The 21175-nt window shown below is 42.6% G+C and overlaps 1 protein-coding gene across 2 annotated transcripts; it reads right to left on the minus strand.

Moving 5' to 3' along the window:
- Positions 1 to 84: 84 nt before the first annotated feature.
- Positions 85 to 18234, minus strand: pgfb (placental growth factor b). 2 transcript variants are annotated; one of them, XM_053434776.1, is made up of 7 exons: positions 17749 to 18234; positions 4539 to 4575; positions 2720 to 2916; positions 2549 to 2628; positions 1716 to 1745; positions 1549 to 1611; positions 85 to 1454 (listed from the first exon to the last, which is right to left on the minus strand). In XM_053434776.1, exons 1-7 carry the CDS (start codon positions 17809 to 17811, stop codon positions 1433 to 1435), a joined length of 492 nt encoding a protein of 163 aa, XP_053290751.1. In that variant the 5' UTR covers positions 17812 to 18234; the 3' UTR covers positions 85 to 1432. The 2 variants fall into 2 exon arrangements, with proteins under 2 accessions (XP_053290751.1, XP_053290752.1); XM_053434777.1 differs by lacking the exon at positions 17749 to 18234 and adding an exon at positions 17136 to 17731.
- Between the last annotated feature and the right edge of the window lie 2941 nt (positions 18235 to 21175).

The following is a 21175-nucleotide window of genomic DNA, read 5'->3' on the forward strand; positions in this document are numbered from 1 at the left end:
TAAAACAAATAAATATCAATATAATGAAACACTTGACAGTTTTTTTTAATGATGTTTCAATTCATTTAGAGACAATTGGACTCATTTGTATTGTTTAGTCTGTTTTTAATTAAATAAATCACAGCAGACAACCTGACAACCATGACAATTTAATTACAAAATAAATATTCAAATGAAACAAAATGCTAAAACAGTAGAAATGTTACTCTGTACATTTTCATAGATTTTCTTTGCGAAGCACATGAAAAACAAAAGCACATTGTTTAACAGAACTACTTCATTTTATCCCTTCCTTACTGCAGGATTGAAAAAAGAAACACATATGGAGGAAGACACCTGTGCTGTGGGCTCATGTGAGTCTCGTGTCACTGGGGCCCACCCAGCAGACATGTTATCTTTTTAAATATATATCATCTGTGAAAACATTGTAATGCAATAAAAAATCATAAGGAATCAAAATCTGTTGTCTTGTAAAGTGAACTGATTTATCACACGGCCAAATTTTGTTCATTTAGAAAGCAGTTTTATTTACTATTCTACCCTGCTCACAATAAAGCAATAAAGAGAGGATTAAAGAACAATTAGGATATTTGTCAAATTGATATATTTATTCATACACAATCTTCTGAGGACGTCGTCAGCTGATAAACCTTTCTGATAAATATTGCTCTTATACATTTGTGAATTGGCAGCAAAATACAAACAACTCCTGTTTGGTCTCGTGACATGTAGAGGATTCATCCAGAATCAATGATTATGGGATTGTTACTTAAATAACTGATAGTTAAATGCCAATAATGGGATGAAGTGTTTGATTGTGACTGTCCTGTGTCTAATTATATTCATGTATTTCCCCTTACAAAAATAATTTCATATAGCTCAGTTTTGAGCACTGTTTCCACAGACACTAGAGGGCGACATTTCATTATTAGGGTGTACAAAGCAGCTGCACACTCAACATTTACAGTTTTGACAAGTCAAGGTGTCTTGGATAAAGTTTGAAAAAGGAATGAGAAACATTTTACATGTTGCTGGTTCAAATATATTCGGCTGTATCAATAAATATAGATTTTTAAACTTAACCACCTTTAAATACAGAGGAACTCCACAAATTACAATAACTGATACAGTAATAACTAGTGTAAAAGAAAAGGCATCAGTTGGTTTGATTCTACATTGCACTGGCTCCCAGGGATATCCGTTTGTGTCAGCAGTGTTTCCACCAATCAGAACACACTTCCTTTTGAACCTTGTCATTACAAAACGCTCTGCCCAGCAGCAGAAGGGCACGTCAGCAACACGACCCAGCTCTCTGAGTCTCTGGCCGCAGACACAGTGGTGATAGATGAGCAGAGGAGACTCTTGATGCCGTCACTGGGCTGGAAATAAATAATGAGCCACACTGCAACAGGGGGTTGGGTCACCACTGCAGTTACCTGCGCGGGACCTGGCACCTACAGGACACAAGGAAGGAACACAGCTTTTGAATGCGGTTTGTTTGATAGTTGGAGGGAATTTACATGATTTCTCTCAGGATTCTCAAATCACCTGTCACATTCTTTGTTTTTTTGTCGCTCCTTTCTCTTCCGTCCTCTCCCTCTTGGTCTTTTCCTGCAAAATGAACAAAATCACCAGTAAGCCTCCTTTTTACCGAGATGGACATTTTTTTAATTCTCTGAAAAATTGGTGCTATAACAGTGGGTTCAGGTTCTTACCTCTCGACCGTCACAACAGGTTTCCTGACTCTGAAGAAGAAATGTTTCAATTAATTAGAGAGAACATCAAGGAGCAATATTAGTTAGCAGCCATTGTAAGTATTTACCAACCCAGTCTCATAGAAATTACATTTAATGAATATATTTGTATTGTTTTAATGCTGTTCTTTTAGTTGTTTTGTTTTGTTTTATCACATTGCTGAGTATGATCTGGCTTTTCTATGATTTCCTAACTTTGCACTTAATATTATATTTTGTGAGGCACTATAGAAATAAAGTTTATTATTAATACTATAACTATAATTGTATACTCCTTATTGATTATGTTCACAAAAATGTGGCCCTTCTCTCAGAAAATATTTTCTAATCAGGTGTTAAATGTTATTAGCACACTCCATATGAAGGAGGGTGTGGTGGGCGGGGAACCTAGAGACTGAGCTTTGTGTGTCCTGGCAACAAAAGCACTTTTGCACATTTAGAAAAGAGGTGGATGTTGTTCTAAATATTAATTAAATAAACACATCCCATCTCATGCTTAAAGGCCACAACTGGATTTTTCAGTATCTGACAGGTCTGCGATCTTTCTCTAACCTTCCAAAGCAAAGCTAAACCTGAAAACATTATCATGTGCTGGTTGCTACAGGCAGATATAGTAGGAAACTACTGTCTGGGAAGTTTTGACAGACACATATGTACATATTGCAAATTGGCAGGGAAACTTATGAGAAACTTTTCCTCATCATGTTGATATGAAATGTAACTCAGTGCTCTGCTGTTGTAGGTTGGTATTTGTATACTTATAAATATTTCATGTCACAAACTGGTTTTCTTACCTACATTCACATGTCTGATGCTCCACAAACGTCATCTCAACATATTCCTGACCCGGCTCTGATGGCCTGATTTTCAACAGCTGAGGGATAGAAGCGATCACAGCATGTTCAGTGATGGATCACCCGAATGTTTTATTAGAGCGGTTACATCCAACCAGGCTATTCTCTCACCTCCATGGTGACGTTTGAGGTGCGGGTGGGATGACACTCCAGGTTCTCGTCCCCGCAACAGCCTGCACACCTCACCAGTGGCACGCAGGAGGGGCTGTAGATGTGCTCCACCTCCGTCGGATACTCCTGCACCACCTCCACGAGCTTCTCGATGGTCCGGCAGAAGCTGCGACTCCACACCTCTTGAAACATTATCACTGTGAATGAGAACCGGAGGCTGAGTGTGGCCCACTTTGGAATTACAACCAAATCAGCTTGTGTAGGACGATATAAGTGCTGAGTGGAATATAGGAAGATAAATGCTCAGTTTCCATAAGAGTAATATCGCCACCTATCTGTCTTTACGTGTTACTGTCAGTGTAGAGTGCAGTTGACAGTTTATGACCATGTATCGGATGGAGCAGAAAGCGAGGTATTGTTGTGTGTGTGTGTGTGTGCACAAAATAACTAAAAAACACATGGACGGATTTTGACCCAACCTTGGTTGTATTATTACTTGGGAGAGTATCTCCAGATGATAACATTTTTGAGCTGATTGGTCAAAAGTTCAGGGCAAGATCAACAAAAAAGTTGTTTGAAAAACACACATTCCAATATAACTTTACAAATAGTGGGGGTAGATAACTATATCGATCAGAAAATTATTGTCTTTCATATGTCATACGATAAGTGATTTCGGAAAAATTACGTCATGCATAATCAAACATGTTGTGAAATCGCATTACAATATAAAAGAGTTTTGTGCTTGGGGCATATACAATGTGAGCGGAGGGTATTCAAAGCCCCTCTGATGGTTTACAAATTTAATTTGTGTATTTCAAGGTGTTTATTGAGCTTGATCAGATCAGCCATAAAAATAAAACCACTTCGACTTCCCTTTAAAAAAATCTATGCTGTTGATGAAACTCTCATCTACAAACAGTATCAGTCGTTACCTGAATAGTCCAACAGTGGCATGCTCATATCATGTACAGGGAAACCTTCAAGCAGTCGCGATACACCAGTGTGTATCCTGTTTTCATTCTGAAGTTAAAAATGTTTGTATAATGTACAGTAGTCTTTCCTGTGGGAGTATATGTGTGAAAGTGTCCCAGTTGCACAGTCTGTGTGGGAGGAACAGGGACGACTACGGCCGAGCAAACAGAGAAGGAAGAGAAAACAAACATTGGAAAACATGGCCATGAACAGAGCCCCGCCGGAGCTGGAGCTGAGCTACCCCGCAGGCACCTCTGGGACTGCACTGACCCCCGGGGTCAACGAATGGAGCCTGACACCACAACATCTGTTTATAAAAGCAGACAGGCTGGGAGGAGACGGCTGGGGGAAGGATCTACGGTAGGGAGATGAGGCCGTGAACCGTAATGTTGTACAGCGCCAAGGGCCAGTTCGCTGGCCAGCCACTGCTCCTCGAGCTGACTGTATGTCTGCTGCGTCTCCTCTTAATCCTCCTTGGCCGCCAGTTCTACAAGTCCTTAACACTGAATTCATTTCTCATCTAGCAGCATTAAATTAGAGTGATTTAAGGGAGAGGGAGGATATGGCGGGAGAAGGTGAGCGATTGAGTAATCCCTGCCCGTCCCGACATGTCCTGCTATTCTCTATATTCAGACTGAGTTCATTATGAAATGCAACCTTGACAAGCATAGTGAATTATATTTATAAATCATAGTGTGACAAACTGGCAACCATCAAACTCCAGTTTCTAAAACAAACACAGGTGAAACCAAACAGTTGGAGCTACTATAGTTCAAAGTAACTTTTATCGATGCCAGATTTGATTTGAGGACATTTCAGGAATTAGACAGGTAGAAATTCCTACCTTCAGTTGTGCGGTTAATGTTCGCCAAAGGGAGACTCTGCAAAACACACAAAAAAGTGAAAATAAAGTTATTGATTATTCATCTGGGTTATAGTGTTCAGCATCCAAATTGAATAGAGGAGACTAAAACATACACAATGGGGACAAGTTATTATCACAAGAATATTGTCATCAAAAGCAATTTAACAAATATATCAATATAATGCTTGTACATTGTGAAATCACTGATGTTCCAGAGGTTTTTTAAAAAAAATTATAAAGATTATACTAATGTGATATTTATCGCGATAATTATCGATTTCGACAGGTGACATTTTTTATTTTTTTTATAATTTTTGGCCATATCGCCATGCAGTTCTAATGGAAAACACACAGATAAATGCAAAAGATGTTCACACTTTATACTCTTTTCCCCTAACCCACACGTATCAGCCTCAATTTAAATATCAGATACTCAGATATTTTTGTCCTCTAGAGGTGATAGCTGGAAGTACAGTAAAGTCAAGAGGACGACCGAGCACTTTTTCCTTCACCCTGCTGTGGAAAAGTCTTTCGGATGAGCAGCAGTTTCCGTCTGTCATATACATCACATTCTGTCTGCCTGCCCAAGTGTTTAGGTTCAAAACCTGTTTCCTGTGGCGTAAGATTCAGCTCTCTCTCTCTATTTATTTTCCCATTGATGGTTTCCTCTTCTGTCTTGTTTTTTTTCCATCGGCCCCTGATAAACAAGAGTGCATTTCTCATTCGCCTGGGAAAACACAAAACCTCCCGTTGACTCCAATCTCAGGGAAGGGAAAAATCTGCATTTTAATAAAATGCCCTCCGGCGGATGCTGCGGGACGGGGCGGCAGACAACCTGCTTCCTCATTGTCTTCCTCATCACTGGTGTTGCATGTCACTGTTTCTGACATTCATACTTCAACACTGTCCGTGTGAAACGTTGGGGCCCAGCATGTGTGATATAATCGACAGCAGCCTGAGAAGGACTTCCCCAGATGTTGGGACCGTTGCTTTTTTACACCATCTGTCCATTGCCGCGCTGCATCCACTTCCTGTTATGAACCCAATTTAGGGTGAGGATAGCATCTGTCAGCACAGCCCTACACTCGGCAGCCCCCCCCCCCCCCCCCCCACACACCCCCTTCAAGCAATGTGATTAAAGAGGAACGTCCTGCTTTGATGAGGATGATGCATTCACACTCACACAAAACATTTCAGAGGTTCCTGTAAAAGTGTCAGTGAGATGTGTGTCAGGCAGGTCTGGCTATTTTGGAGGGATCTGTCTTCACTGCAGCCTGAGCACAGTGCAGCGTGACAGACCTCAATAGATACACAAGAGCTTCCAGTCAGCCACTTAGACTCAGTCCTCCCTGAGTTTTGGGGAACTGATGAGGCGCCTCCCTTGTCCTCCACAAAGCGGTGGCTCCTCCGGCCAAAGCGTGCAGCTGTTCCACTGACAGTTGTTCTATAGAGTGGCGTTCACTGAACTGTGTTGGTTTTTACAACAGCACCGCAGGACATGAGCTCCACTTGCAGAATATTCTTTATGCGCAGCATGGGAAAGCCACAGTTTGGCTTTCGGTTATTGTCAAAAGTCACCTCCAGCCCTCGGGGGGGCATTGATTTTTTTTTTTTTCATCCTCTGCAGCAATGCCAGGCTGATAAAATAAATCCTTTTCCAGTGTTAATGGGCATATGATCTTGCTTCCTCTCTCTCTCTCTTTCTCTCTCTCTCTTCTCGTCTGTGGGTGTTTCATGAGACTGCTCCGCATCACAAGGGCTTTTTGGCTCCGGGTCTGTGTTGCTGTCGAGAATGCGGTGAGGTGGGGGGTGGGGTTTCTGACCTTGGTCGTGGGTTAAGCCTTGACATGGCGAAGAGGCACCCTTGGCACCTCCCGTGGTCGAGAACAGAGGAGTGAGCTGGCCACAAGAAGCTGCCAGATTATAAGAGGCTGCATGAAGATCCTCACGTAGTCATTCCTTCCTCCCTGTGTGCTTACAGTATTCACCGTGTGATTCATGTTCACTGTGAGGTAACTCAGCTCCTTGCAGAAAAGGAAAACCACTCGGATGCAGTATGTGTATAAACTTGTCTCATAAACCCCAGGAGCAGAATGACTTTGTGAGCAGTTTCACTTGGTTCCCTGGTGACTTTTTATCAGGGAGTTGGGTGTTGCTATGTATCTCTATTAACTATTGTTTTCATAATGTGGCTATTTAGACCGCACGGAATAACTCTGTCTAAAAGCATTATGCAAATAAACTTGACTTTACCTGACCTCACTCTGAAATCCTATAGTCTTGGCAAATTAAATACCTCTATTCTGTGTCCTCTGCACAAAATCTGGGGTTTGGAAACAAAATCATTTCAAAAGTTACACTCCAATGCTCCAATGCTATCGGAAAAACATCAGGACAACAACAAAGGAAAAACAGTACCTTAACTGTGCTGAGATTTTTGTTTTTGATTTCCTGCACAATCAAACACAAAATATCTGACTGAGGACGGTAGATTAAACTTCACAGGCTGTGTTAGGAAACACTCGAAAACCAGACCCGAATCCAGTAAAACTGTATTTGTCGACACCAATTGGGAAAAGAAAAACCCAACATGAACTTCCTTTGCTCTGAAAAACACCCTCAGCTCTGCCTGGCATGGATTTAACAAGATGCTGGAAACATTCCTCTGGGGTTCTGCTCCGCGTTGACATGACTGCATCGTAGCATTTTCTGCAGATCTGTCAGCTGCACATTCATGTTGTGAGTCTCGTCTTGCACCAAATCCCCAAGGTTTTCCGTAGGATTCAGATGTGCTGACTATGGAGGTTACTGACGGTCACTGAACTCATCTCCGTGTTCACGAAACCAGTTTAAACCGAGATGGTTCTCTGTTGTGTCACATTGGGCTGAAAGTGAATATTAGAAGATGGTGAACTGTGGCCATGAAGGGATGTGTATGGTCAACAATAATACACAGATAGGATGTTCTATTAGAATGCTGGTATAAAGGGTGCTGAAAACATTATTCATAACATTACATTACCAGCCCCATGGATTCTGCACACAAGACAGACTAGGGTCCATGGATTTATCCCCTTGTGGATGAATGCCGCGAATTTGCCTCAAACCCAATTCCGGTCTTAATGCCGCCAAGGTGACGATTGTGCCTGATGGTGCAAATACTACACATACCAAGGAAGGTATTGGAAGCACTCTGCCGCCATCTAGTGGTCGGAGTGGAAAATACATACTAGCCCCTTGGGACTGTGCAGCAAAGTTATTTTGAGGTATTAAGCTGTATTTGAACTACTGTGATGATGGAACAGCAATGATTGTACAGAAATATATGTTGTTATTCAATTTCAAGCAAAAGCAGCAGCAATCTACATACCAGAGACTGGAAAATTTGTTAAATTAAGGTTATGCCCCATTATGCCTAATGTCGCTAATTTGCCTCATACCTTAATTTTATATCTACTGTATATGCTATATTGAAATTAACAATCTCCAATTAATTTATCTGTATGACAGCCAAAAACACAAATAATATATTTTTTATATAATTGGAAATTAATTCAGGCATTAAGGGGTTAGGTGCTGACATTGAATTCTAACCATAAGCAGAAATCCATATGAATCACTACAGAATATGTTTTCCACTCTGCATCGGTCCTGTTCTGGTGAACCTGTGTCCACCTCAGCTTCAAATTTCTGAGCTCCTTGGCTTCTCTGCTCACCACAGTTGCACAGAGTTGTTGAAGCGTTTCCATCGACCAGGCTGCCGCTGACTCAATGTTTTTGTTTGAGTAAAAATTCCAGAGAGAGTTTTTGGCGAAGATTCCAGGAGATCAGCGGTTTCAGAAATTCCCAATCTAACCCAAGTGGCAGTCAAAGTCACGGAGAACTCATTTTATCCAGCATTCTGACATTTGATGTGAACATTAACTGAAGCTTATAAAGTTTAAATGAGTTCGTGTAAATGTAAAAGTGTGAGTGAAATTTGATTGTAAAGTTAACATGTTGTTAGGGCTTCACTGACTCAAATTATGTTAAAGTTCAATTTGGGGGATATTTTTTAATTCCTGGAAAAAGAAGATCTAATATTATAATTAACAGCACAAAGATTGGCACCTTATCAGTGTTCACTATTCTGAAAACAGCTCCAAAATGTCATTATAATAATAAAAATTAAAGAAGCTCTACTTTAACTGGCACTTGATCATTTTCATTTGATAACTTTCCAAACAAACTTAGCAATACAGTCACTGATTACTGTTCAGCACAGTGAGTCAGAGGATTCCGGTCTTAAATTATCATTGGATAATTATCATGTTTGATATGAAGTGAGCGTCATAGTCCCTCAGGCCTCTGTGGTCACTGTCCCATAGTTGAGCAAGTTGTTTTCTTGTCAGGACAGCTGGTTCTCAGAGACCTGTGTATCCGTGCTGCCACTGATGAGCGGTTTTTAGAGCGAGGGGCAGTTTGTTGGAGCTGGAGAGATCAGACTAAAACCTCTGGCACCGAGTTTCCTCAATGCTTGACTGCTTTAAAAACTAGTCCTCTGTGCTTCTGAAGGTTTGTGCACTGCCGGCTGAGAGTTTGCTCCGTTCTCTGGGTCAGATCAGAGGACCTGTTGTGTCCCTGGGCTCCTGCTGTCAGGCCACAGAGGCCCCAGGCCTTATTACTCTCCACTCCCACACAGCTGAACTGCGTCATCTTTAACCTCCTTGCTTAACTCCATCTGTCAGAGGAGGGGCAGGGTGCGCAGGGAGCAAAAATAAAACATGATGGGGACCCAGCATAATGGTCATAAAAGGTTTTTCAACTTTGAGAGTCACGCAGGGGCGGGTTAGGGGTTCGATGTGTGTGTGTGTATGTGTGTGTAGGAGTGGGTGGGTAGGGGTGGGAGGGGGTGGATGGGCAATTTAACAGCAGGTACTATGGTCAGTTGCCAAAAAGATCTGGACACCAGCCAGTCTGCGTATCCCACAGTGTAAAGTACCGCAAATCAAATGCAGAGAGGTTTCTTTGTCAGCTCAGCCTAAATAGATAGGACTCCTTCTCCTGGACGACTGGACTGGAAAATGATGTGAAACTAGATTCACTCATCCATGTTTCTCTTCACCTTAGGACTGTAATACAATCACAGCTAAGGCAAAGCTTGTCTTGTTTCCAAGTTTAATGAAATAAAAAGACCAGAAACCTCTGATTTCAAAATATGCTCCAACATTTAGTAATAGCTAGTTCATGAACAGGGTTTATATTGTTGACACATCCATCGTGTTGATAGAGTTTCATAAAACCTGCTTGTTTACAACAGATTGGCGATGTTACTTCATATGAGAAACTAGAATGGTACTCAAGAGAGCACACAGCTCCACCAAGGTCCAACAGTTACATCAAGTTACACCAAATGACACACTCTCATAGATATCAGTGTCCTGACACGTTTCATCAACATCCGTGAATCATGGCCTAAGAGACAAGGGAAAACTCTGAAAAAAATCACAATGCTAAAGAAAGGGAAGAAAGAATCCAGGATCTGCCCCCTGATTCAGATCAGCACCAACACTGAATGGTTCCTTCCCTGACCTGTACCTCATCCTTATACCAAGTTTTGTTGTATGTCATTTGCTTTTGTGTAATCATTTTTACAAAGAAACCAACCATCAAAGCTCCTTGGCAGGGGTTAATGATGACTAGCATGATGGGTCATGCCTCATTTCGTCGAAAGGGCCAGAAGGTTTAATTTACACTGTTCAAAACAGATACAAAAGCATCACATGTGTTTGTATTTGACCACACATCAAAGTTTACCACACACTTTGGCTAAAAACCAAGACACAAGAACTTTGCCATGTTTGATGTGGTTCAGTAGCTTCCTATAGCTGGAGGCCAAAGATGTGGGTAGTTGTGCATTTGATTCTTAAACCCATCAGAATAATGAAAAATGTCAAACCACAAACATGCCACAGCAATATAATAGTCCCAAGCATCATATTTCCACTGCGACATCCACGGCTGTAGTGTATTTTCCTTTTCTTAACACATTAATCCTCTTGAAGCAGTACGATGCAAAACACTCTCCAGAAACTCACTAGTAAGAGAAAACTAACTAAATTTAGTAAATATGTCAGCGTTCAAGAGCAAAAGTGGAGCGGCTGAGTTTTGGAAAAACCCTCTCGAAAAATAATGATCCCAGCTACCGGGCAGAATGCCATTATTTATAAAGATTCCCAAAACAGTTTAAAACCTCATTGAGTGAGGGTAACAGTGTGGGTAAACAGTGCAGGGACGAAGCTTGTGGCTCTGGACTGAGTTTGGTAATGGAGGCAGCATTTAGGCCAGATGCTGTCCTGGTTTTGATCCGACTAAGGCTTGACTCAGAAGTCGAGACCACACAGGACAGAACGCGCTAAAGCAGAAAGAGTGAACACAAACACACCGACAGCTCGAGAGGTGAGAAACGGAGCCAGCCCTCCCGCCTCGCTGATCCCCCTCATCCATCCTTTACCGAGAGCAAGGTTCCGCATCATCAACCCCATGACTACGACATTAATTCCGAGGCCTCTCAGGGGGGTCTGCAGGTCACTGTATCTATTCTCCGCAGCTACAAAAGAAAGCCAGGTTCTGTTTTGTATACACGAGGAGGGCGAAACAGGCATTGACAGCCACGCCATTACAGGTCAGACAGTATCCAGCTGGGTCTCTCGGCTGGTGGTCAGGTCAGGCCTTGTGATCTCAAGAGTGCGGCAACAACAGCAACAAATTTCAACAGAGCATGTGGTCGAGAAGACACAACAATTTCTCAAGCAATCCGGGTGGGTGGGGCCTTTGAAATCAAGAGTGATGAGTATGTAGCGCTCTGTCGTGGCCTGTCGTAAGAAATAGTAAGTCATCTAAACCGCTGTAAAAACCTGCTCCAGCTTTTGTACCATAATTTCGTTATGAAGATGGACGACATTAAAGCTCCTAAAAGTGAAACCAAATCAGTTCGATTGCCTAATGGTGTCTGGTTGAAGATCTCAAAGAGAGAGGTTTAGGCTAGTTCTTATCCCATTGATGTTAATATTTCAGTGTTCATGTTTCTGGTAAGCTTGTTTTTAATTAGTTATTTCATGTGGTGACATATGATGGACAGCTGATACCTTGCTGGGGCTCCATAACCTGATCACTACTTTGCAGACTTTGGTTCCAAATGAGCAGAATGGCGACCATCGTATACAGGATATTTTGGCTACATTTCTTGATAGTGGGAGGAAGTGGTAAATCTTTGTAAACAGTCTATGGTTGTGTTTTCATTGGCATTGGTTTGTTCAATTGCCAGAATTACCCAAAAACTGGTCAACCGATTTGGAGGGGTGGAGCTTGACCAAAGGAAGGACCTATTATATTTAGCGGATTTGGATAATTGGGCAAATCCAGTTTGTTTTCTCACTTTCTTAGGGTAGGATGTAGCCTTTGTGGAGTAATGTGCTCTTTGAATGACCCTCTAGTTAATTCTCATTGACAGCTGAGACTGACTCGTGATTGATCGAGTGCTTGCATCGACCGGACCTCGCTCCTATGGCTCGCTACCCACAATCCCTACTGTGCAGACTCTAGCCCCAAATGTGCAATATGGCAGCGTTAGTATCTGGGATATTTTAGAAATAGTAAAATGAAATGGAGATGCGCCATCCATCTTTACTTAAGCCATTTTCCGACATAACATGCCAAGGATCTCTGGAGAACTGGGTCTGGAACTTCACCGCAGTTTGCCTTTCTTACATAAACAACGCAGCGGGAGATTCTCTGCTCAGACACGTTCAAAAAACCAAGTAATCCGATACTGGATTCAGGCGAGGGGTGGGGCAGCTGACTGGGGCAGGGTGTCACGTATCAATTCCGAAGCGGAGATCACGTGATTTTGTTCACAGAACATCACGTGATAGGGCATATCTTTTTCGGCTGCAGATATTTGTTTTCTTTTTCGGAGTAATTCCTGAGGATCTCTTGAGTTAAGTGCATGTCTGAAAGCAGCAGCATATTTTGTAAAGATTTTTATACAGATTACAGGGTGACTCCCACCACCCTCCAATCCAGGGTGGAACATAAGTTCTGCAACATATGCAGAACTTGTCCTGACGGTCGCTTATTTAATACACAGAAATGAGAGTGGTATCGATATTCTCATCTGCCTCTCAGCAAGAAAGAAAATTAACGTATTTCCTTTCATGTAAATGCAAACCTCCTTTGATAAATATAATTATATCCTTCATTATAACTTTTTTATCTGCAACATTGGGTTTGTTTACCAACTATCAGGTTTTTTCTTGGAGTAGTAGAAAAAACAACTAAAAGTGATCAAATAACAAGGGATTAAATCAACATCTAAATGTTGATTTAGATAAACACCATTTCCTCAGTATAAGTCCATTAATGCATGCACAAATGTCCCCCCAAAGACACACACACAAACACACACTTCCACTGTATAAACCATAAAACCCCATCTGCAAACACACACACACACACACACACACACACACACACACACGACACAGGTCTTGAGATAAGGCTGACCGGTGGTAATTGTGGTCTCTATTACAGTAAACGCTGTTCTCCCTCTGTAAACCACAGTAAATTACATCCAGATGTGAGATTAAAGCTCGCTGAGCAGACGGCTGCCCCCGAGCGACACCCCTCCTCCTCCTTTCGAAAGAGAAAGAAGAAATCCATATTTCCTGATTGCAATTGAGACTCTCCCATGGGCCAGGACATTACAACTAGAGAGAAAAGACACTCAAGTGCATGAGAGACGCAGAGGGAAGGAGGAACTTGACTTTTAAATGTCTGATTGTTGGAAACTGAGCGGACAAAAACATAGATATAGTGTGTTTATAGAAGCTCTCTGCTTGTCATGCTCCGCTGTGATGGAAAGGTGGCGTACACGTGGCGAAATGTGAACGAACACAAAAACATGTGTGAGATGCAGTCTTGTTTTGCTGCTGGAGTTGACGTAAAGGAAACACCTGTGCAACAAACACGTCCCCACAGACACAAGCGAGAGCTGAGGCTGAGGCTCGCCATCTTCCTCTTTTTCTTCCTCTTCCTCTGTCTGACAAAAATCGAAATGCGTTGGGCAAGAAGTTTTTTCCAAATTCTGGTTTCATCTGAGGGAAATGTTGTATTTTACTGGAGACACCAACAAAGAATTTCATAATCTCATACCAAAGAGGCTTACAATTCTTATCCTCCACTGATTTCCTTAATAGTGCTGGATCCTTTTCTTTCTGAGCTGAATGCTGGGCTGTGCAGCTGCCCTCAACTCCAGCTCTCGCACTGTATCTTCATGGAAACACTGACTAATGACAGTCGGGTTCGGTTGTGTTGATGCAAGATTTCACTTGCATTTTCATACACACAGCCACCATGGCAGTGGAGGTGAGGTACTGTGTGTGCAGCATTCCAGTGGTTTTTGTTACGAGGTGGGGAGCGTTATGAAATGGGCAGGAGGCAACAGGTACAGTGGTGATTTCCAAAGCCCTTTGAATCTGGAGCAGAAAGGATCTGAGTCGGGATACTGACACTGTGGTGGACACACACACACATACTGTACTTAGTACGTGGTTGTCATGCACAGGAGATACCAAAAATAAATTGAAAAGTCGAGCAATGTGAGCAAAATAACCGGTGGATGCCAGTTATAGCATGTTCTCCATAAATTAGCCGTGGTGAGGAGGTGACCAGGAGGTCGCCATTGTTCAGAGAGGAAACCCCAGGTGCTTCCACTTCCAGGCAATGGTTATGTGTTGTATGTACATGTGACCAGGAGAAGCTCTGGATAAGGAATCATATCAGTACATATTAACAGAATGCACTTAGAACTGTTAGGATTCGGGATACATGGATTTTACCAGCGGCAGTATTGATCTTGGATAAATCATTGAGCAAAGATGAATTGATGCATTGTACCACATATACATATGCAGATGCTTAATGACTGGTGCGTGATGTCCTGGGTGATACATAATGTGTAAGCTTCATGTCTGTACACCAGTCACTGCTTGTTTAGTGATGTGTAAGTTGCAATTTTGCCATGTGCTAGCACATTATTAGGCCTTTACAAAGTAAATAGCACGTGTCTAAATTTTGTGGTGGCACAACTACTGTCTGAGGATAAATTTAAGCCCTAGGGGTGGTGGACAATATTTCCGGATATCCGAGCCAAGGTGTGCATGTTTTACAGTTCAACGAGTCCCCACAAGTCAAATGTTTCTCCCAACAAAACATAGCAGTTCTTTTAAAGTCTTGTAGGTCCAGACAACATCTTGGCTAATGTCTATTCACAGCTAGCAGTCATGAATTGTGAACAATTAAAAAGCTAAAAGCCATTTCGGACAAAATCATCTCTATCTCTCTCCATGTCGACTGTTTGCCTGTGATTTTTAATATCACTCTATAGATAACCTGGCCATAAAATAGAGACAAGTTGCTTGTCAAACTACTCTACTAAATTGTGATGAAAACAAAATACAGGGACTACAATTAACAGAGAACTTCCATTGATAAGAAACAGTTTTTCTACAGGTTCCCACCAAACACACTGACACTGAGCTCTGCTGTAAATCCCTGGTCGTAAAACTGAATTATTAAGCAGCTGATGTTAACCTCGACCTCTCCTCCAGGTTTCACAGCATGAATGAATGACTGCATGAGTCACCAGGCAATGAGGAAATATCATTATCAATAAGGGGCACTATATTGAATGGTGGAGAAACCAAAAGACAGACATATATATATAAATAGCATTTCCAGCCACATTGCCAATGTTTGCTCCTTCAACTTCGGTAGACTAACCACGTCTGGCAGTTTACTGTGGGAGCTGGCAGAACGGAGCCAGACCAGGACGGTCTAATTTAGTCACTGGGAGCAGAAAAGAGCTTACTGGTATGAGTGCCACTTGTTTGCAGAAATTGTGAAATATTTAGTTCCTCAAATATGTTCAAGGCGAAACCTCAAGAAGCTTGTTTGCAGGGAAACTAAACAAGAATTCGTTTGCAGGTGATCTTTCAACAGAAAGAGTTGGAAACTGAAAGGTTTGGAGCAAGACCTCAGAACCTCACAGATCATCTCAATGACGGACTCTACGTTGAATTCTTGTATTGAACCGTTTAAATGTCCCTGTCATTCTTCTCTGAGCGGGGGGGGGGTGGGGGGGCATTTAGCCTACTACATGTTGTGGGTCCTGGGTTTTGTCACTCCTGTTTTGACTAAGCAGGCCATGAGCTGATTATGAGGATTAGTGGAGATGTGGTGATCCCATGCCTCTCCCACTCACCCTCAACTCAGCAACAGCTGCAAAGACTCCGCTCAGACACTGTGGAGTACGTGGAGTTTTTTCCAACCTCCAGAGCCCCACCGAGTCTGTGTGTTACTCCAACAGACTCAGTGATACTGTACCGGCTACTGCATGCAGATCAGCAGGCAGCGGCAGTGTATGCAGTGTGATGGACGCAGGAATGGCCTGGTTGTGCGTTAAACATGAGAAGCATCCGAGACAGCTGCCAACCCCCAGGCACCTCGGGGGGAAATCAGAGACTGAATGGGTTCAAGAGCCTGAGTGTTGGCACAAGTCCTGCCGCACAATGCGCATCTCTCTTACAAGTGTTTCTGCGGCGTGACACATGAGTCCTCTTCGGTCCAGTTTCGGCTCTGTCCCGTTCTGGCACATTGTCATAAAAAGAGACTAAAAGGCAACGCCAGGCAACGGAGAACAGGACAGCTTTGTGCTAATCCACCGTCGCCTGACAGTGATATGACTGACCTGAAATTTAAGTTTCAATAGATTTTTTCGACACACACACACACACTCACAAAAGTGTCCGCCTGGTTGTGTTATGAGCTTATAAATATCTACATGAAAATAGGATGCTACAGTATCTTGATATACTGAGGACTTTCACCCTTTACAAGAGTATGATGTGTTCCATATGACATGTACAATATGATGTATTATCCAATTTTAATGTACTATTCTCTACATATGATGCATATTATGTATCCCACAGTTGTATTCCCTTGATCCTTGTTTCTTGTTCTTGTCCTGTCTTAAATATATCGTGATACTTTGATGTTTGACACATTCTGCTGGTTATGTATGCGGTTTTATTTCATGGTAAAAATAAGAAACAGCCATCCTTGTAAGGACTTTACATTCACTTCCATTCTTTGTGGACAGCACCAAGACCTTACTCCTAAGCCATGAGCAATACGAGCCTTATACTACATGAACTTAACCTTACCACGATACACATCTTAACCCTAACCTCAACCACCCCCTCAAAAATGTGGTTTTACCTCATTAGGACTGAGACAGTGGTTCTACTGGGAAAGCTCCCACAGAGGCAACCAAAATGAGTATGCACACACACACACACACACACACACACACACACACACACACACACACACACACACACCCACGCACACACAAGATTCTTCTTCATCATGATATTTCAGCCTGCTTGTGTCCAATTAACGTACAGATTTATGCAACAAAAAAAAGAAATGAAAAAGTGCTGATGCAGAACAAAAGTATAAAAGAAGTTTTACCTGCATAGAACTTTTGTCTCACCTCTCTCAGTTTGTAATAGTATTTCTATAAAGTAGCTCCAGCTTTCTCACCATCTTAGAAATCAGAGCATTCCTTGATGGAACTCTAGACATTAAAAGAGAGAGAGGAGAGAGAGAGAGAGAGAGAGAGAGAGAGAGAGAGAGAGAGAGAGAGAGAGAGAGAGAGCTCGTCGTACAGAAGCGAGCTGGTGTTTCAGGAGCGACGCGGCTGTAATTATAAGCTTAGCGAGTCTCGCCAAACACAACAGTGAGTCACTTGGCATCATGTGATCCACAGGGAGAGTGATGCACTTTGTCACGTTCCGTCTTATGAATGAAAACAGCGTCAGAGCCCCGTGGTCTCCTGTCACTTTGACACATCCATCACGTATTCTGCTGACTCAGGCGGTTTCTGTGTATAGCCTGCATTGTGGACTTCAACAAACAGGCTGGCAACTTTTTAAAAGTATTAAAGGATCATTTTTTTTTTACTGTTACTCTGCAGTTTCAACAAGCTTCAACATCAAAGTCCGACTTTGCTCTGAAACACAACATCAAACGGACTCTTTCCCCCAAATGATCACAAACAAGAAAATCCCGTAACTTGTCCTACCTGTGCAGGTGAGAGCAGCAGATACAGCGCCGCCGCAGCCTCCAAGACCAGACCGAGAATCATGTCGTGATGTGTGCGAGTGCTGAGAGATGGAGGTGGGGAGGGGGCGGTGGCAGTTCACACACACACACACACACACACACACACACACACACACACACACACAAACACGCACAAAATGAAACAATCCACAAAAAGAAACTAAAGTCCCAAGAAAGCAGCGGTGATGCTGCGTGAGTAGCTGCTGCTGCTGCTCCCGGGGTTCGGTTCAAGCGGAGAGTGACTGAGCGCAGTCACGTAGCTCCTCCGCTGAGTGTAACCTGATGATGAAGTGGATGGTGCTTACTAATGAATACGGGCCCCGGGGGCAAACACGAGGCGCTGGGAACAATACAAATATGATACGGGTTTAAAAAAAGAAATAAAAAAGGTCCACGTTTCAAAGCCCCAAAAAAGTTGCGAGAAATAAAAAAAAGAAGAAGGCTGGAGACAAAAAGTTCAAATTCTTCTCAAATCCAAAATATTCAAGTGATTGTCCAACAAAAAAGCCACACAAACTCACACATATATATACACAAACACACAGAGCGCGTAGTTGCACCGACAGTTTCGGTTTTCCTTCCAGCTCTGGGCTCCAGTCGGCAGAAACACACACGCTTTGCCTCTAATTGCCCCAGACTACCTTTTTCACAAGCTGGCCATTTAAATCTCCTCCCCCTCGCTGCCCTGCTTCATCCGTCTCCACTGAACTCACTCATGACATGAGAGCTTTTCTTTTTTTCTAAGCTGCTGCATGTTATGGTCATTTCTGGGATGCTGCAGATGGCTGCAACTGGGGGGCTTTTCTTTCCACACTGCTGCTGCTGATGCCTCAGCTCTGAATTCTAGACTATACACTCCACAGGTGATTTACACCACACACAGAAACCTTCTTCTGGGGACTCACATGTGAGTTGGGTAAACATCAAGGGACCCTTTTTTGTTTTATTCACATTGGTGACATGGGTGATATACTCGTCGCCGGCTGCAGGGATTCTCCTCTGAGGCGTCAGTTTGCAGAGACCGAGAGGAAGATTCCATTACTGTTGACACACTGGAGTTAATCTCCAGTGTGGGACTTCTGTGTTTGCTGAAAACCCTGGAACCAAAAGGATTCCTTGTGGGCTTCCACACATTCCTTCGACAGTGCTGAATGGCTCCGCCGCCTTCTGCCATTGTACAGACCACACACTCATGAGTTTGGCGTTTCTACACACTTAACGGCAGAAGTATGCCATCTCCTCCATTACCAGCCAGCCAGCCTGGCCAGGGCATCAGAGGGAGCAGACAGTCAGGGATGATGAGAGACATTTCCTCTAATTATACCAGGCTGCATCAAAGTGGTTTTTTTCTTAAATTGTGTCTCTACACTACTACTGTGATGGATGCTCTTTGAAATTCAGACAGGAGACAGAATGGAAATTTAAACCCACAATTATTTTTTGTTTTAGTGCCGCCCTCTCTTTCTAACTGAGCCAGCATTGTTTGGATGTGAAACTTTTACTTCACAGCAATATCAGCCTTTTTTACCCCAACTGTCTAATTATCCATTATCGCCACATTATTGCAAGTGTGGATGAACCGAAGGTGACTCTAAAAAACCCTCTCTCCTTCTTTCCAAGTGGTTATGTAAGACTATAATGATGTAGTGCAAGTCATTTTTTATGTTTTGTTTAAAAGATCTTGAATGGTGGAGCAAACGATCGCTGCTTCTCCTCCCGGCTACTGCAGCCACACAGACGTGTTTGTTTGATCGGAGGACAGAACCAGACTCTTAACACACGTCTCGTCGACTGCTCTGTGATCTATGAGTGTTTTTAAAGGTGCGGCGGCTGATAGGGCCTAATAAGATCACTCCAAATTGTTTGCACTGTAAACACAAGCTGACAGGAGAAATAAACCGGGCTCGAGTGATATCATATGCCAGGGGAGATGGATCTCCCTGCTGTTAGTTCGTGGAACAACCTAGAGGCTCTGATTGTTTTTACTAAAACCACAAAGCTTGACAGTACGACTCATGTTTTGGGAGAAAAAAAGTTATTCTGCCTGAGATTATATATTCACCTCGTTGAAAATGTACTCTGAGGACACATTGGCTATTTAAATGATGCCTCCAATGAACACAAGATTTAAAGTTTGTTGCAACAAGGGATGAAACATATTTTCATGAATATTACAAATCTTTTGATCTATTTTGCCGATTGAGGGTGTAATATGAGACCAAAATGTCAGCTAAACCTCCTCGCTAATTGGCTTTTGCGATGAGGCTTCCTGATTGAGGAAGGGTCGGCCGGTCGCACGAATGAGTGCGTTGCATTCGCCAGCGTCTCTTGATGTGCGCACCGAACGTGTGGCTGTGAGGAACCGGACCGCCAAAGTAAGCACATTTCCATTTTTGCTGGTGACCCCTCATTTTCCCAGATTGCTGAGTAAAAGGTAAACAGATGATCAGCATTAATGATGTCCATTCATCATTGTTGGGGCGACTTTGGTTTCCTCCACAGTGGGGCCTTCAAGGGGAAGGTGGAGAGAGCCCGGAGAGCCGCTCACTTTGAAGGATCTCATTAACAATGGTTAGAGCCCTTCAGGGAGACCAAAGTCTCTGCTAAAGACACAAGTTACTCTTTAGTATCACTGTTATTCACACACATTAATTCATTGTCCTATGTATCATCTTGTGGTGGGGTCCAGATCTGTGCACGTTTTTGAAACCTAAAACACAAACTTAAAAATAGGAAACACTGGGTATTCTGAGGGATGGTGTAATGTGATTGTACTCGTGCTGAACCACCTGGACAGTCGACCCAAACAGGATATGACAGTATTCAACACCCAGACCTTCTTTTCCTGCCAATAATTAGCTGTGACAAACGATGAATCCTTTCCTCCCACAAGGACTGTATTATTGTCAGGAAAACTAAACCCGGCCGGAAAAAAAAACGGATGCTAAATAGGAAGTGCTTCAGCCGTGAGTAAAGAGCTGCTCACTGTTACCTAAGGTGTTTAGCATTATATTATGACACATTCTTTCATTTAAAACATGTCAAATCCTGTTTACACCTACAGGCTGCATTGACATATTTTTGTCTCCGACATGTTTTCCAAAGGTTGTCAGGTGTCATCCTGTTTTCATGCTCATTGTTTTGTTTCGTAAAAAACCCGTCAACATGCAAACAAGACAATTGGAAGTTATTTTAGCTTTGAGATATCATGAATTAGTCACTGCAGAAATCTCCGGATATTGTTTGACCTTAAGCAGCTGTGTCTCAGACATTACAATATCAGATGGCTGTGATAACCAGGGTAAGTTCTTGGTGTCACAATAATTATATTCTTTATATTATATATAACTCAATGTTATAAATGTGTGTTTAATATGAAGAAGCAG

This window comes from Pleuronectes platessa, chromosome 11 (assembly GCF_947347685.1).
Source record: "Pleuronectes platessa chromosome 11, fPlePla1.1, whole genome shotgun sequence".
In the NCBI taxonomy this organism is placed as follows: domain Eukaryota; kingdom Metazoa; phylum Chordata; class Actinopteri; order Pleuronectiformes; family Pleuronectidae; genus Pleuronectes; species Pleuronectes platessa.